The sequence below is a fragment of the Callorhinus ursinus genome, unplaced genomic scaffold (assembly GCF_003265705.2).
Source record: "Callorhinus ursinus isolate GAN/ISIS: 27379988/994484 unplaced genomic scaffold, GSC_fseal_2.0 scaffold15, whole genome shotgun sequence".
NCBI classification, from domain to species: Eukaryota; Metazoa; Chordata; class Mammalia; order Carnivora; family Otariidae; genus Callorhinus; species Callorhinus ursinus.
In genome coordinates, this window is record NW_027397077.1 from 41,115,307 (window position 1) to 41,134,335 (window position 19,029).

Here is a 19,029-nt window from a genome sequence, read left to right on the forward strand (position 1 = left end):
GGTTGCTGGAGGGGAGGTGGGTGGGAGGATGGGGTATCTGGGTGACGGGCATTAAGGAGGGCACATGATGTAATAAGCACCAGGTGTTATATGCAACTGATGAATCACTGAATTCTACCTCTGAAACTAACAATACAGCATATGTTAATTAAATTGAATTTAAAGTTAAAAATTTTTAAATAAACGGTGTTGGGAAAACTGTATATCCACATGCAAAGTAATGAACTGGATCTTTATCTTATACCATATAGAAAAATCAACTCAAAATGGATTAAAGACTTAAACGTAAGGACTGAAACCATAATACTCCTAAAAGAAAATAGAAGGGGTAAGCTCTTTGATATTAGTTTTGTCAATAATTTTTTGGATATGACACAAGTAACAAAAGCAAAAATAAACAAGTAGGATTGCATCAAACTAAAAAGCTTCTGCACTGAGAAAGGAAAATCAACAAAATGAAAAGGCAACCCCATAGAACAGGAAAAAAAATTGCAAACTATATATCTGATAAGGGGTTGACATTCAAAATATATAAGGAATTCATACAACTCAATAGCAAAAAAAAAAAAAGCAAATTACCTAATCAAAACATGGGCAAGGAATTTGATTATTTTTCCAAAGAAGGTATACAAATAGCCAACAGATATATGAAAAGGTGCTCAACATCAACTAATCATCAAGGAAATGCAAATCAAAACCATGAGGAAATATCACTTCACATGTGTTAGAATGACTCTTATCAAAAAGATAACAAATATTGGCAAGGACATGGAGAAAAGGAAACCCTTGTACAACTGTTGCCAGGAATGTAAATTGGTACAGCCTCTATGGAAAACAGTATGGAGTTTCCTCAAAAAATTAAAAATAGAATTACTGTATGATCCAGCAATCCCATTTCTGGGTATATACTCTAAGGAAATGAAAACAGTATCTGCAGGAGACACCTGCACTCCCATGTCCACTTCAGCCTTCTTCACAATAGCTAAGATAGGGAAACAACCTAAGTGTCCATCAATGGATGACTGGATAAAGAAAATGTAGTGTGTAGACGTATACAGTGGAGCATTATTCACACACACGTGTGCACGCACATGCACACATGCACACACAAAAAGAAGGAAATCCTGCCATTCATGACAACACGGATGAATGTGGAGGACAGGCTAAGTGAAATAAACCAAAGACAAATACTGTATGATCTCACTTATACATGAAATCTAAAAAAGTCAAACTCATAAAAACAGAGAGTAGAAAATTAATTGCTAGGGGTGGGGGTGGGGAGAGAAATGGGGGAGGTGTTGGTCAAAGGGCACAAACGTCCAGTTAAGGATAAATAAGTTCTGAGGATCTAATGTACAGCATTGGTGACTACAGGTGAAAATACTGTACTGCACACGTGAAATTTGCTAACGGGGTAGATCTTAAGTGTTCACTCCACATACACACAAAAAATGTGCCCATGTGAGGTGACGGATGTATTAATTAACTTGACTGAGGTAATCACTCCCATTGCACACGTATATCAAACCATCCTGCTGTACTCTTACATATACACAATTTTGTCAATCATACCTCAGTAAAGCTGGAGGAAAAAATAAAGGACATCATGTAAGAAATAGCTGAGAAAATGAGGCATTTCAAAAGGACCAAAGAAGGAACTTAAAGGAAATGTGATAACTTTCTTCAATTTTCCCAAGGGTGGAAATTGGAACAATTCCAAGGATTGGAAGAGGTATTTTGAATAGCTGAGACAAGTGTGTCTAAGGAGAGAAAGTTACAGGGATGCAGATTTTCACTCAATAATAAAAGTGCTCTAGGGGCGCCTGGGTGGCTCAGTAGGTTAAGCATCTGACTTTGGCTCAGGTCCTGGGATTGAGCCCCATGTGTCAGCAGGGAGTCTGCTTCTCCTTCTCCCTCTGCCCCTCCCCTTGATCGTGCACACGCTTTCTCTCTCAAATAAATAAAATCTATAAAATAATTATAATAAAAGTGCTCTAAATCCTCAAAGTGTTCAACACTGACAGTGCAGTTACATAATAAACTCTCCATCTCTTACACTCAAGCAGAGGACAGAGGGCTAAACATCAGGAATATTGCAGAGGGCACCTGTGCATCAGAAAGAAGGTTGAACAAGAGAATAATCAAGGTCCTCACCATCCAGGTAATCCTAAATTAGCATCCGTTTGCACTGAGGTCTGCTATAAACTGGGTTCACCAGGAAATAGCCTGAGACAGAAGAGAGCGGCAGAGCCTGCTGGGACTGCGTGGGGGGGGGGGGCAACTTCTCCTTGGGCTCCTGCATGCTTCCCTTCCCCCACAAGGATAATCCTGACAGCACCCCCCCCCACACAAACTTCCTGCACACTATCTCCGTTATCCCATGAAATCTGGTTTGACTGTAAAATGCTTTTGTTGCTATGGATCGCAGATTTTAAAAAGTTTAATAAATACTCCTCTGGTTATCCCAATGCCGATATTACCCCATTTTAATTCCTTTATAGTAATACAATTTATAGAGTTTTTTAGTGCCTGATATAGCAAGTCCCTTCCCTCCCCACCCTTTATTTTTCAAAAATTTTGACATAAACTTTAGAATCAGCTTAACAATTTAAAAATTACATTTGATATTCTGATTGGGATCATACTGAATTATGGAATCTGATTAGGATTACATAGATTAAAAATGAATGTAACTGACATCTTTATTTGACTGAATCTTTCTACTCAGGAATATGGTATTTTCTTTTATTCATATCATTTTCATGTCATTCGGCAGTTTTATGATTTCTTCATGTTGGTCTTATATGTTTCTTGTTAGGTATTCTCCTAAATATTTTATATCTACGGTTGGTATGTGAATAAGACTTTTTTAGAGATAATTTCTAACTGGTTATTACAAGTGAATAAGGATAATACTGATTTTTTAAATGATACTCTTATAACCGGCCACCTTATTTGAGTCTTTTATTAGTTCTAGTTTTTTCCTGTTATAATACACGGGGACATTGTGATTTTTCTAGTAGACTATTTATAAACATCTGAAAATTACAGTTTTGCCTATACCTTTCACTTTTTAAAAATTCACTAGCTAGAATTCAATCCCTATCAAAATACCAACAGCATTTTTCACAGAACTAAAACAATTCTAAAATTTATATGGAATCACAAAAGACCCTGAAGAGCCAAGGCAATCCTGAAAAAGAAAAACAAAACTGGAAGTATCACAGTCCCAGATTTCAAGTTATATTACAAAGCTGTAGTAAACAAAACAGTAGGAGACAAGCACAAAAACAGACACACAGATCAATGAAAAAGAACAGGAAACCCAGAAATAAACCCACAATTACATGGTCAATTAATCTTCAACAAAAGAGGCAAGATTATGCAATGGGAAAAAGTCTCTTCAATAAACACTGTTGGGAAAACTGGACAGCTACATGCAAAAGAATGAAACTGGACCAGTTTCTTACATCCTACACACAAAAAAAAACCTCAAAATCGATTAAAGGCCTAAATGTAAGACCTGAAGCCATAAGTATCCAGAAAAGAGCACAGGTAGTAATTTCTCTGACATAAGCCATAGCAACATTTTTCTAGATATGACTCCTGAGGCAAGGGGGAAAAAAGCAAAAATAGACTATTGGGATTACATCAAAATAAAAAGCTACTGCACAGCAAAGAAACAATTAACATAACTAAAATGCAACCTACTGAATGAATGGGAGAAGATATCAGCAAATGATATATGCAATAAAGGGTTAGTATCCAAAATATATAAAGAATTTACACCAGAAAAACAAATAATCCAATTAAAAAATGGGTAGAAGATATGAACAGACATTTCTCAAAGAAGACATCCACATGGCCAAAAGACATTCAACATCCCTCATCATCAGGAAATGCAAATCAAAACTACAATGAGATACCACCTCACATGGGTCAGAATGGCTAAAATAAAATACACAAAAAACAAGTGTTGGTGAAGATGTGGAGAAAACGGAACCTTCATGCGCTGTTGGCGGGAATGCAAACGGTTGTGGAAAACAGTATGGAGCTTCCTCAAAAAGTTAAAAATAGAACTACCGTATGATCCAATAGTCACACTACTGGGTATTTGCCCCAAAAATTACAAAAACACTAATTTAAAGGGATACATGCATCCCTATGTTTATTGCAGCATTAATTACAATAGCCAAATATGGAAGCAGCCCAACTGTCCATCAATAGATAAATGGATGAAGATGATGTAGGGTGTGTGTGTGTGTGTGTGTTTGTGTGAGAGAGACAGAACATTATTCAGCCGTAAAGAAGAATGAAATCTTGCCGTTTGCAACAAGACAGATGAAGCTAGAGAGTATAACGTTAAGCAAAATAAGTCAGAGAAAGACACCATATGATTTTGCCCATATGTGGAATTTAAGAAACCAAATAAATAGCAAAGGAAAAAAAAGAGAGAGAGAGAGAGACAAACCAAAAATACTCTCAACTGCAGAGAACAAACTGATGGCTACCGGAAGGGAGGTGGGTGGGGGGGTAAGTGAAAGAAGTAAAGGGGATTTAGAGTATACTTATCATAATGAGCACTGAGTAATACAGAGAATTGTTGAATCACTATATTGTACACCTGAAACTAATTTAACACTGTATGTTAACTATACTGGAGCTAAAATAAAATTAAAAACTGAAAGAAAAAAAACCCTGAAAAAAAATTCATTAGCTAGAACCTCAAGTTCAATGCTATTTGAGTTGTCTTGCTCCAGACTTAAACTGTTTCATCATTAAACATATTGATCATAGGTTTCTAGTGGGTTACTTTTATCAATGTAAGAAAGTGTCTTTTGCTCATGCTAAGTTTTTATCATACACTGATGGTGATATCATATGCAAACTTTTATCAATGCAAGGAAGTTCTTTTCTCCTGCTAAGTTTTTATTATATACTGATGTTGAATTTCAGCAGGTACTTTTTGAATGTCATGAACATTACATGGATTTTTCTTCTTTTAATCTACTAAAGTAACACAAATAATTTATTACATTATAAGAGTTTCTGTTACTGACCTATGCTCGCATTCCTATGACGCAAACAACTTACCCGCACATGTAATATGTTACTCTTTTAATACACTACTAGACTGAATTTTTTAATACTTTAGATCTTCATATCTATGTTAGAAGGGAAACTGATTTATAATATATACATATGCTTTGTGCTTTCCTTGTCCACTTTCTGGTATCATAGTTCTATTACCCTTAAAGAGGAGTTAAAAAGTGCTCTACACACTAGAATAGTGTTATAGGAGATTTGTTTCTTGAAGACTTGATAAAATTCACTTATAAAACCATCTGAGGCTCATATTTCTGACTACCTCTTCAATTTTTCCTAAAATCACTGACCAAAATTCAGGTTTTCTGCCTCTCTGTGATTCAAATAAAATCATCCATTTCACCTATAATTTTTCATTGTTTGTTATATGTGTATATGTATTTGTGTATTATTCTCATCTATACTCATTATAATGCCCCTTTTGTCATCTCTAATGTTCTATAACTGCATATATTCTTTTCCCTAATCAAACTCGCCAATGATTTATGTCACTTATTGGCCTATTTAAAAAAAAAACTTTATCATTTAGGCTTATTTTCATTTTTATTTATAAAAATAAAAGCAGAGATCAATTCTTCTCTTTCTACTTTGCTGTTATTATTACTACTATTACTATTATTATTTTGGCTGTTCATTGGGCCCATTAATTTCCTATTTTTCTAATAAATGCATCTTCTCTGTACTTCTTTGGCCTCATCCCACCAGAACTTCCATCTGATGGATATTTTAGATCTCTATTACTTCCTAAGTTCCTTGTGATATTCTGCAAAATTTTGTTGCCTATCTTCCAGATCACTAAATTTGTCTTTAATCATCATATCCACCTGATTCTCAAGATGTATTTAATCTCTTAAGTTCAATAACCCTATTTTAAATTTCCATGAACTTTACTGCAGAAATATTTTTTCATAGCAGGCTATTATCTAACATATTCACTACCTCAAATCTTTTTGAAGATACCAACTAACATGTTTTCAGCTTCTATATTCCACAAAGTCTGCTTACTCTGGGTCTTTCTTTCATCCTATTTGCTTTCCTTGAATGTCGCATGATCCTTTGATATTCATTCATACTTCAGCAGAAAAGACTAGGTCAATCAACAAGGGCAGCTAATGCATGCCTCTCCGGGCTAGCTAGTGTTGGGTCTCTCGTTGGGGAGGGGCAACTGTAGGCTCTATGTAAGAGTAGAAGAGGTGTCCATTGACCCAGCTGTGTTTTAGGGTATATGAGTGGGAAACCCGCAAGACAGCAGGCTGGGAGACAAACACAAACCTGCAGAAATAAGAAAGTGTTTCCTCTAGTGGTGAAGGATTTTTGTAGACACTGCCTACAGGAAGGCTTACATTGCCTTGCCCACCCTGCTTTTTGTGGGGGGGTGATCACGCTCATCTTAAGCTCTACTCTGCTTCTCTCAGATCCCTACACCCACTGGAGGAATGCTCCCAAGACGGAGTGTTCACTTTCTTCAGAGCACAGTTCTCAGCTCTTCGCCAGAGGGCCACTGTCATAAATGCAATACTTTAGTTTCCTGAATTTGGCTCTAGGGCCCCTTCCTGACAGTAGCGGTTAGTCATTATAAACTCTGCTTTTAATGCCATTTCCTTCTGCACCTGTGTTTTGGGTTATGATTTTTTTGTTTTTGTTTCCTTTTTCAGTTTTCCAGGAATTCTTCCTAACTTTTGGTCTCCTAAAGGTAGGCACCTTTTCTGGTTTTCTAGCAGTGTAACAGATTTTTTTAAAAGGTCTGTATTTTGTTATTTTAAAGGACTTTTATTAAGAGGGGAGCTAAAGGCATGTGTTCAGGCTGCCATTTTACCCCCAAAATCCAGTTTGTCCTCCTGAGTTCCTAAATGAAATATTCCTTTGTAATTTAAACTGTTTTACTGGAGGCACCCCAATGAGCGCTTTGCTAAGGAAAAGAAAAATCATTCTGCTCAACCCTTGCTTACTGGTGAGCAAAACAGATTATTGCTTTGTCAAGTTCATTTAAAAAGTGACTACAATCCAGTTAAATATGGCAAGTTCCATGAAAGTAACATTTAAGCAATATTTTTCAGAGGGAGAAAAAAAAACCACATATAAAGTTTATGAGAAAGACGGTCCTAGAGAAGGAAATGGGAACTTCCCCAGATTTCAAATAGAAAGATTTATTCATTTCATTTACAAGGAATCAAGAGTTTGATCCAGTAAAAAGGCAGTTACAATAAATCTAAAGCCACTAATGATGTAACAGTTTGATCTTTCAAAGTTGATGCTATTTCCCTAAAAGTGTAAACCCAAATGTATTCCTTCTGCAAATTACATCCACATCCAAAATCAAGTCAGTATTTCATAAGCGTGTAACATAAATCTTTAAGAAAGCGAAACAAGGTGAAGCAAAGATGTGGCCTCTGTCTTTTAACAGAAAATCTGAATGGGAAGAAAAAATATACCCATATCCAAATTGCTTCCATATTAAGTTAATGAGAGATACTAGGAAGTGGGTCGAAGTTTTCAGCTCTTAAAGAATTGCTATAGTAATTCACAACTACAATTAGAGGGAGAGAAGCTGATATAGATTGCTTTCTTTTAAAAATCTACTATTATTTCAGGTCACATTAATAGAAGTACTGAAACTAGACCAGAAAGCACATACTAGATAGACAGATACAGGTCTGATCTCGGCAAGGAAATGACTGTTTGGCTCAAATGGAATTTTAAAAATCTACACATTTTACATAAAAATCCAGGATTGTTTGTCTTTAAGAATCAGAAAATTTGGCAAACCCAGCCCCACATTCCCATGTAAAAGGAGTCACTGGGAGCCTGTGAGCGCTGGTATGCATTAACTGGCTCTGATGGAAGGAAAGACCAAACAAGCCCCGATCTGCAGCATTTACACTGCTCCCACCACGGCGGACTGCAAGTTCCCAGCATGGCGCCCTGAGCTGAGCCGCACGCAGACAGCTCCCATGAGTCAGCTCTGACATGACAGTGACTGGAGCTGGGTTGTGGCTGCCTCCAGAAAAGGGGCAAAGAGCCCTGTGTTCTCCAGGATTCTACGGCCTTACACGTGGCTGCTTGCTGCCCTTGGCACCAGTCTCCCTTCCCATTCCCTCTGTCCCTCCATCCCAAAGAGCTCCAGATCAAAGCTGGTGGTAGTACCAGGTACACTATCCCCAGACCACACACAAAAATCACTGTTTACGTCTGAATGTACCTATTCTAGGAGGGACATGGGGGAACCAGAGGTGGCAGAGGAGATAGCGACCCCCAACGGTGAGTTTAGAAGGCCTATTCAACAGAGAATGGCTGCGGGTGCTAGGGACGTGCGGAGAAGATCCTGATCAGGGCAGTGATTCTCCAGATGCAGAGAGGGAAAGAAGGAACGTGCTGGGAAGCAGAGGGGACACTGAGGAAGACGGGCATCAGATGAAAAAAGTAAGTACTTCATCCAAGGATTCTTGACTCTGAAACTTTAAATTGAATTGCAAACAACATTAAAATAGCTCATCACATTCTTATGTGTATTAAAGGAAAGCATGGATTTCTATTTTTTTTTTTAAGATTTTATTTATTTATTTGAGAGAGAGAGAATGAGAGACAGACAGCACGAGAGGGAAGAGGGTCAGAGGGAGAAGCAGACTCCTTGCTGAGCAGGGAGCCCGATGTGGGACTCGATCCTGGGACTCCAGGATCATGACCTGAGCCGAAGGCAGTCGCTTAACCAACTGAGCCACCCAGGTGCCCGGAAAGCATGGATTTCTAAAGACTGAGACATACTGGTTTAAAGGAAACATAGTAAACCATCCTCAAGTGGCTAAGAGCTATTCGGTGGAACAATCTATTTCCAACATCCATTATGCTAATTAACAAGCCATTATTTTCACCAGTGGAGATCCATTTCTAACATTTATTATGCTAATCTGAGCTGATATAGAAGTACAAAAATAGCAGAGACATTTGTAGTAGCTGTCTCTGGAGGGGAGCCCTTCTGATTATATGCCAGATACCTATCCTGGGAGACAAACTTTGATTAAAGCAACTGACCACACCTAGAGTGTCTTAAGTTAGCACATAAGTACTCCCCCACCTTATGTTTTATGAACTTTTTAAAAGTAAAATACACTTCTGGGAGATGATATTTTCAATGCCACTGTTCACAAAAGGGGACATAATTGAAAGCACAAAGCATATTATTAGTGACTCCAACCTTTAGAAAGGGCAGTAAATTCAGTCCTTATTTCAAAAATCCAAAGGATGCTTGGGAACACAGAGTCGAGTCGGAGGAAGAGAAAAGCTCCCCCAAAGACCTCGCGCCTCCCTCCCCTGGAGTCCGCTGCACTCCCCAGCAACAGATGACGCTCAGTTATTAAGTGCTCCTTTGGCAATCACAGCATGTGACTGCATATGAAGGCACTGAGTGAAGGGACACACTTTGAACTTTTTTTTTTACACTTTAATCTTGAATTAGGCATGCAACGTTTTCAAGCTTAATTTTTTTCTCTGACACCTCCCACTCAGCCTACTGCAAAAGTTCCTGTTACAACCATCAAATGAAAATGTTTCACCAACTATTAATTATTATCAAGTGGAATACAGTACTCCTTTCAATTTGTACATTATTAGTATAGTAATAGTGATAATTATAATGAGTCATTTTTGCTAGTGTTAAATAAATTAATTCCTTAGAGATGAGCCTTTCACTACAGTGGTTACTTTATTACCAACACATGTTTATTAAATGCCAACCATATGCATCAAATGGAACATGCTTGGAATACAAAGCAGTATGGAACAGGATCTTTGCCTTGAGCAAGTCTAGGATCTAACAGACTCACAGAATCTTAGGTCAGCAAGCGTGGCCACCCATCCACTGCCAAGTCTCTCCTACAATGAGTCTGAACAGTGGTTATCTCATCTCTCGGCTTGAACACTTTGGCAATAAGGGATCTGTTATTTTGTGAGGCCGCCCATACCCATCAGAGCGTCTTAACTGAGAAATATTTACTGGAAAAGAAGGCTCCTTATAAAGAGTTCTGTGGCTGTGAGTATCTGAGCCACGGACACACATGGCAGAGTCCCTACGGCTCTTGAATACATGCCACTACCCATTCTAACATTTGGCTGATTACAGCTACTTAATACTCATGAAATGCTATTTCACTGGTTGGGAAACATCTTCCAAAGAAAAACCTCTTTGCTAACTTATTAGTGGAGGTAGACTATACAGAAGTTTCGTATGTGTGTATGTATATATGTTTGCACTGATGCAGTTGTTCATGCATTCATTCAGCAGTCCAATCTTCAGTGCCCTCTCTCTGAGAAGGCATACAGCAGAGAAGTTAAGGGCTTAGGCTTCAGAGTCGGGCTGCCTGAGTTCAAATCTCAGCACGGTCACTACCAGCTAAGGATCCTTATTTATTAGTACTGTAATTTACTATAATTAGTATCCAAATCATATAAACTCCGTAAGCCTCAGTTCCCTTATCTATAAAATGGGACTAATTATAATACCTACTTAATAGGGTTTTTGTGGAAACTAAATAAAATAATACAGTGATTAAACTGAGGTTCACAGACAAAGCTCGGAAGTCTAAGGAATTTTCACTTGTGTTGTTATTTCAATGAGACTCTTTTTGGCAACTGGCTGGCTCAATCAGGAGAGCATGCGACTTGTTCTCCAGGTCGTGAGTTCGAGCCCCATGCTGGACATGGAGTTTCCTTTAAAAAAAGAAAATTGGGGGGAAAAATCAGACATTTATTATACAACCAGGTATTGGCACATGATTTCAGAGACCTGTTTGCATTTCTTCCTGGCCTAATGAGAAAAGGACAGAAATAAGCCTAATATGAAATTTAAACATTTGCACTAAGAGAAAGCCAACTTACATCACCTCCATCTGTATAATGAAGTATTTTATAAGAATTTACAAAGATAAACGTGGGGAAGAAACTGTGTCAAAGGACACATGGCCGTACAGGCACCCTGACACTGAAGAATCAAACCCAGCATGGGAGCAGGACCATACTGGAGGAGCAGGCTTTTGTTGGAGCAGATTACTATCTATTGTATCACGGTTAACGTTTATGGCTACATTTAAATTATAAATTCATATTCTGGTTATGAAATTGCAAAAGAACTACATGCATAAAGATTCTGTGCCTAGTTTTATGCTTATATATATTTAAGTAACATTTTAATAAAGATAACCATATTGTGATTATGCAAGAGAATGTTCTCATTTGAAAGAAATACATAACTGAAGGGCTTAGGAGTAAAGAGGCTTGATATCTCCTACTCTCAAGTGTTTCAGGAAAAATACTCTGCATATATACATACACATATGTATATACAAATATATGCACATATATATGAGAGAGACAATGATAGAGGAAATGGGACAAAATATAAACCACTGGTGAATTTGGTTAAAGAATATATGATAGCCAAAGAATTAGAGCACCTCACACTTAGGAGGATCTAACCCCTCCTTCTTAAAGATCCAGATCCAGAATTCCCTACGGAGTATTATGAGACCATTAACTCAGCTGGGACAAGGGATCCAACAACAGAATCACCTGGTAAGGCGTTTTCAGAATGCTTACAAACACCCCTTCCTCCTCTCTTCGGGAATCACTGCCACAGCGGGCCCCTGTCATGGATGGAAATGCATGGTTTCCCTCTTGGGTGTTCTAAGATATGAAGGATAAAAATCACTAATGCAATGATCAAAGCCATCAAATTAGGCTACAGATGATCAGATGGGCATCCTTTCAATTAACATCTGTTAGGCAATCTTTTTAAAGATTTTTATTTATTTATTATTTGACAGAGAGAGAGACAGTGAGAGGGAACACAAGCAGGGGGAGTGGGAGAGGGAGAAGCAGGCTTCCCGCTGAGCAGTGAGCCGGATGCGGGGCTCAATCCCAGGACCCCGGGATCACGACCTGAGCCAAAGGCAGATGCTTAACAACTGAGCCACCCAGGTGCCCCACATTTGCTAGGCAATCTTGATAGCCATGTACAGCTAGGAGCACACTTTAGGGAACAAGATGGAGCTAAATAAATTTAACCAAAGGGGAATGACCATTTTCTTGAGTACCTCTCCAAAATTTGGGAACAAGAGAGGCTGAGAGAGGGAGGAACTGCCCCTAATGGAGTAGTCACGTTTGCTTACAACTGGGGTGCCAAGTCCTCCAATACTCTTGAAAGAGAATATGATGATGTCATTTCTGTCTAGTCACCAATATATTCCTCATATTTTCATGACCCATGTGTTCATCAAGTCTTCCCAGTACCTGAAGGGAAGAGCCAGCAGCAAGTTTATCCAACAAAGGAGATATAAACCAAATCATGTTTTTTCAAGTGCAGGTCCCAATTCATCAATGGATCCTAAAGTCTATTTAATGAGTCATGACCCAACTCTCATTTAAATAAAACAGACTATAAAGAACAGGCATATCGTCATGCAAAGTCAGGGTAATTTTTGTTTCATGCAGCTTTTGTATCATTTATGTCAATATATCAATACAAGAGTCACAATATACTTTTTTACTCTGTGCCATGGTCAAAAATGTTTGAAAGCCACCCTAACAGATGCTGAGAGGAAAAACAAGAGAATAAGAGGAGAGGAAGAAAGAGAGGAACAAATCAGGAGCAGATCCAGCCGATCTGCTCAAAGCAAAGTGGTGGCTAAAGAACCCATAACCTGTGCACACCGCAACCGGGTTACTTTATTGATGCAGAGGCTGGTCGTGATCTTGTGGGAAGGAAATTTATCTGAGAAAACAGTACATGAGTGTAATTGATCATTATCTTATAATTAATCAGACAGGCTTTTTTTTTTTTTTTTTTAAGATCTTATTTATTTGACAGAGAGAGAGCCAGAGAAAGAACACAAGCAGGGGGAGAGGGAGAAGCAGGCTTCCTGCGGAGCGGGGAGCTGCATGCGATGCCAGGCTCGATCCTGGGATCATGACCTAAGCTGAAGGCAGACCCTTAACGACTGAGCCACCCAGGTGCCCCAGACAGGCTTTTTTTTTTCCTTTTTAAGGCAAAACAGACCACAACCTATATACATGAAAATATCCCATGCACCTGGGACATCCGTCCCCCACAATAAGAAAAGCTTGCATTCCTGGCAGTGCTTTACTTGGAAGGATTATGGTAATTTATGATCAGTCAACCTTCAGTGACCTTCAGCAAGTGAGGAGCTGGTGGGTACAGCAGCAGCCCCTGCCAAGGCTGCCTTCTCTTCCTGTGGTCTCCACATCAGTCACACCAACCTTATCCCGCTTTTTCCGATCATAGACATGCTCATCAGAGCGGATCGAGAAATGCTATCCCCTCCACCAAAATCCTCAAAACCAAAACTACACATTTCTTAAGATTATTTTAATCTAGGTGAAGAAGTCGGCAGACACAAGAAGATCTCATCATCAGAAGCTACACGAACAAAATTCCCAAAAATATTTTGTAAACATCACGATAAAATGAAGTATCGCGTTAAAGAAACAACAAAGTGTTCTAATAAACCTGTGTCTAAGTGTCCTGTCCTCAAATTTTGTTCAATTTTGACTACTAAAAAACAGACCTGGGAAAAGGTTGGGGTCTTCCCAGCACCAGCATCAATCATGACTGAAAGGAGAGATTCCTCCAGCACACGGAAAACGGGCAATCTCACGTTGTATTTTCATTAAGTACCTTCCAGGATTACCCTAGATGCTGATTAAATCAATGTCTCATGAGCAGTGGAATGATTATTTTAAGTAAATGTATTCCTTCTAGGCCATCCAGATAAATGACTATTGTGTTACTACAAAACCACCATTTCACTATTGACTTCAGCTCTACAGTGTCCCATTGAGATATTTCTTTTATTCTCTGCTAGTAGACATAATGAAGCCTTAAGGCTATCAGGTATTATAGACTCAAGTCCTAATAGGCACTGTTCTCTTCAAAATGCTCAAACAATAACATCTTCAAAAATGCCTGAGTTTTCAGTCTCTGTGAGCCAAAGAAAAGACAAGTCATTTAGGTCACCTACATGAGTCGGGAAACTGATCTCAAGTAGTAGAACATTTTTCTGTTTGTAATAAGACACCCAAATCAGATTACATCCACAAGACTTTTTTTAAAGTGTTGAGGAGAATGTTAAGTGTAAGAGCAATTTATAACAAAAGCTAAAATAGAATTAATCTAGGGCAGAGAAAGCTGATTCAGGCTGAACAAGCCCAAATAATTCTTAAGAAATCTACTCGAAGATTCAATGCTCAACTTTGCATAAATTTTCATATACTTACATTACTAGATAACAAAAAATACAATGAATGCCTAGTCTTTGAGCTCTGTGCTCTCGTGGTGGTGATGCACACACCGCCACAGTAAAAATGTTTCTTAAAAATGTTGCCTACATGTTAATGATTATAGACATCTTTGGACTTTTTTCCTCTTCTTTAAATATAAAAAATGATCCCAAGAAACAAATCATTCCAGAGGGATTCCAGAATCATGCCAGCCCATTCCTAAACCAACTGGAATCACCAGGGTCCAAAGAAGAATATTCCAGAATAAAGTCTACTCTGTGATCGTTCTGGCCTTGCATATGCATAGATCCTTACTCTGCAAATCACTAATGGCTGTGTTAAACACAAGAGGAAAGTAAGAATTCCTCTCTCCCTTGAAATTATCATTCTGTTTCTATCATTAAGTATGCCCAGTCTCCCCCTCCTATACATTTTACAGCAGCAAGAGTTAAGTTCATAAGCTCCACAAAGGCAGTGTCTGTCCCTTGTTCATCTACGTATGCTCCTTATACATAAGGGTCCAATCACTGCTCACTGAATTGGTCTCCAGCCTTAACAGTGACCCTGAAGCTGGGCTCCAGGGCTGAACCTGAGAAAGCAGCACAAAAAGAGAAGAAACTTTTACTCTCTACCCTCAAGACACAAAGAGCTGTCCTAACTAAACGAGGGCATTATAAAACAAACTCAAAATACTGTCTTATAAAGTATAAAAACTTCTAAATTACCTATATTCATACTTAATGAAGCTTGTAACTGGCTATTCAAGTCAATAACATGTATTGCAATCTTAGAGGCTTAAACTAGTTTTTGGTGGGTTAGATAAAAGCCTACAACCTGAGCTGCCTCTCCTGAGCTCAGTGTCCTTGAGAATGACACTTAACATCCCTGAGCTTCAATTTCCTTAGCAAGGGATAATTATACCACATCAAAGGGTAGTTATATCCTCCCAACAATCAAAAGCTAAGTAAATGTAGATTATGTACGAGGTTGAAAAAAAACAAACCAAAAAACCCTCTAATTGTTATCTCATCCAATCACTAGTCTAAAGATAACCTTGCAGGAGTGCTGGTAGTAGAAGAGGGTTTCCCACCCAGATACAGACAGAGACGAGAACATGTCCTACCAGAAGCCAACCAAGTGCCAAGAGAGAACAGAGCATGGAAGCCCCCCATCAGGAGCCGAGAGCTAAGGTAAGTCCCATCTTTGCAACAGCTCACTGAACCCTCACAAATACCTTCTGAAGTGTTGCTCTTTCATGTTAGTAATGAGGAAACTGAGGCTTAGAAAAACAAAAGTCTTGGCCAGTAAAAAGGCAGAGCTTATATTTTAAGGACATGCACCTTCCAGCCTGCCAATTCATTAAGCTCTAAACTGGAAAGTAGTTCATCTTTAAGAACTTACAATGTATGAAAGCTCAACCTTAGATATTTTTTTTTTTGTTATTAGCATGTTAGCGCTTAGGAAAAGAACACTTAACTCTGTTCCCATGTAAAACAGCCATTCTCGCAAATAGTGTTCAGCAAGCAATTTTAACTTTGAACAAGAACATTTAAAAACAAATATGCCTTAGGATGAGTAGGAAAACCACTTTAACACATTGTGGAGTTACCCTGTGGAAGACAATGTCATGTTCTCTTTCGTCTGTCCCCCACTATATTAGTGAATTTGTCCCCCAATATTTGCTCTTTCTCACCAATGCAAGTGGAATTTTCAAGACTGTTTTCCATTATATGCACTGCATATTACCTATGATAGGGATGATCTTGACTTTTTCCACCTCTAATTCTCTGCTGGTCAATTAGTCTGTCAAGCAACACATTTATCTAAACTTCCAGAGACACTTAAGGACTATCTCCATTCAAGAGCTGGGAAGCCAGAAAGGACAAGACTTCCTTGAGTTAACCCTTGGAGCTCCAGCATCCAAAGATGACATTTCTAAGACTTACATGTTCTAGCATTTGAAAATAAAAATGACGGTACTAAGCTGTTATCTCTGAGGAAAACAACCAAAATAAACTGCATATAACCATAAAACCATGTGGAGAAACACATGAGTCTATTATAATGCGGGAGACAAGAGGGCATAGGTAAAAAGCACTTTAAAACAGGTTTCTGACTTACGTTTTTCATCATCAGCATGCACCAGAGATGCTGCCCTTGACAAGACATCCAATGGTGTCTCCATTCCTGGTTGGAGCCTAGAAGGAAAAAAAGAAAAAAAGGAACTTAAAGAGAATTCAAAGGACTCTTTTAGAATTCTGGTAGTTAACAATTAGAAAGATTCCCCCACCACATGCAAATCACAATACAGAGGATGAAATTCTTCCCAGTCTGTGAAGAAATCCAGTGGATTTGGTTCAGGCACAGATAGAGCAAAGGGTTAAATTCCATTCTGTCTACTAAGCGAAACCTTGCTGATTCCAGGAAGCAGCTAGTTTTAGAGCTAAAAGAAGGGATATTGTAATATTCATGCCCATGTTATTTGTGCTTATAAATGTTTATGTGCATGCATAATAACATGCCCATACAGACATACCTAGTAAAAAACAGTTTCGGAACAAAGGCTGCTCTATGAACATAGCGTTACTATGTTACTACCAGTCTGAGATTTCTGTTGTGGTGGTGTTTGTTGTTGGTTTAACAGTTTTAACAAAAATTATTAAGATTGAACCGTTCTGTTCATTTACCTCCTTAGCCAAGAGACTCTGCATGACCATGTCACTTAATATATTGGATGTACTCATTAAAGGTCTGTGAATTCCAGTGCTGAGTTAAGTGGTATTTTAATTCCAATAGGAATCTTTATTTTAAAATATCATGTTTTGGGGCGCCTGGGTGGCTCAGTCCGTTAGGCATACGACTCTTGGTTTCAGCTCAGGTCATGATCTCAGGGTTGTGAGATCAAGCCTTATGTTGGGTTCCACGGTGGGCGTGGAGCCTGCTTGGGATTCTCACTCTCCCTCTGCCCCTCCCCCCCAAATAAATAAAATAAAATGCTTTAAAAAATAAATAAAATATCATGTTTGTATGGTATTTCCTATTACCACCACCCATCACCAATTTACCTAGTGCCGTGTTTTTTTTAATAAGCCTAGGTTTTATTTTAAATTCTGTTTTCTTAAATTACAGCATACATAGAAAAGCAAAGACAGCAAAAGATTCAAAGATGGTGGAAAACCTAGAAAATCAGGCCACTTTGCCCAATTTTCCTTTTCTGGGTTATTTAAACAAGCACACATGCACACACACATGAACATACACACAGGCACACACAATTATTGGGAAAATAGGCACACCCTATTAGTGCAACTTAACTACACCCTTTTAAAGACACTCCACATTTATTGAGCCTTCTTCAACATTTACTGAGTACCTACTGTGTATGTGCCAGTTACGAGACATGGCAGATCAGCTTGCTTTGCTAATTTCATATTTCAGGTCTCCAAAGAAACATCCAAGTCTTGACTGGCTATGCAACTTGACTTAATAAGCATTAACTATCTACGAAGTGCTAAGGCAGGAAAATAATAAAAGGCCAGTACTTATTTTCAAAGAGCTTTCAATCTGAACAGTAGACATGCCTACAAGAATCTAGCTTAGGACAGTATTTTCCAAAGTGTTTTGCTCTGTATATTCATATTTCATAAGAAAAAATATTTTAGAAGTCTGGGAAACGCTGTAGTAAACCAAATTAAGCCGCTTATTTTCCTTCCTGTGCTTCAAATATGTTGCTATGCCTTCCTTCTGCAGGAGGCTCAGGCAGTGGGGATAGTAGCTCTCTATATATGAAATCTCTCGGGGTGCCTGGCTGGCTTAGTCAGTCGAGCCTGTGACTCTCCATCTCAGGGTCATGACTTCAACACTGGGCATGGAGAAGAAAGAAAAAGAAAAAGAAAAGAAAAGGATCTCTCAATTTTCACTGGCCATTCTTTTAACTTAAAACATCTCTTAGGGAACACTTAGGAAAATAATGGATTAAGTTAAAATGTACTAAGTACCAAAACAGGGGTATAAACAAAGTCCTATAGAAATATAGATGAAAAAAAAAAAGGAAAGAAATACAGATGAATTCTGAAAGACTGTGGAGAAAACAGAACCATGAGCCTCTGAAGTATGGATATATAAGTTCTTCCAGAATAGAAGAACAGAAGAAGACTCTATTCAGGAACAAGTTGCCCAAACTGGCTAGAAAACCAGAGTAAACAGGGATAGGAAGTAAGAGACAGGGATGGGAGTTTCGATTGGGGCCACATCGTGGAAGGACTGACACTTGGGTTGGATCCTGTATGTGTTAAGGGGCCACTGAAATCTCTGAGCAGAGACTAGCTTGGTCATCGACGCGTTCTATGAAAATTATTCTGGTAGCACCATGTAGTCCCATTCTACAGAATGGGAAGCCAAAGGCAGGGTAAACAATTGGAAAGATACAGCTATGCAGCATGCAGAAGGTAACGAGGGGTGCTGTTACCGGAGCTGTGCGAACAGGAGAGGACCAGAGACAGACTGACAGGTCTCAAAATGTGCGAGGAGACAAAGACAAATACTGGAGAGTCTCTTCAATGTGAAATCTAGAAGACAAACTCAGAGCCAGGTGGTTGCAGGCGGAGCGGGGAGCGGACAGGTGAAAGGGGTTGA

At 38.7% G+C, this 19,029-nt stretch overlaps 1 protein-coding gene across 3 annotated transcripts in view; it reads right to left on the reverse strand.

Annotated features, from left to right (window-relative positions):
- The window catches only part of VGLL4 (vestigial like family member 4), a 150,157-nt gene that overhangs the window by 119,372 nt on the left and 11,756 nt on the right, over positions 1-19,029 (reverse strand). For all 3 annotated transcript variants that reach the window (XM_073901657.1, XM_025885361.2, XM_073901658.1), the window contains exon 2: positions 16,516-16,592. In XM_073901657.1, the coding sequence (XP_073757758.1) occupies positions 16,516-16,579 (64 nt within the window). In that variant the 5' untranslated portion in view covers positions 16,580-16,592. The remainder of the gene's footprint in view (positions 1-16,515; positions 16,593-19,029) is intronic.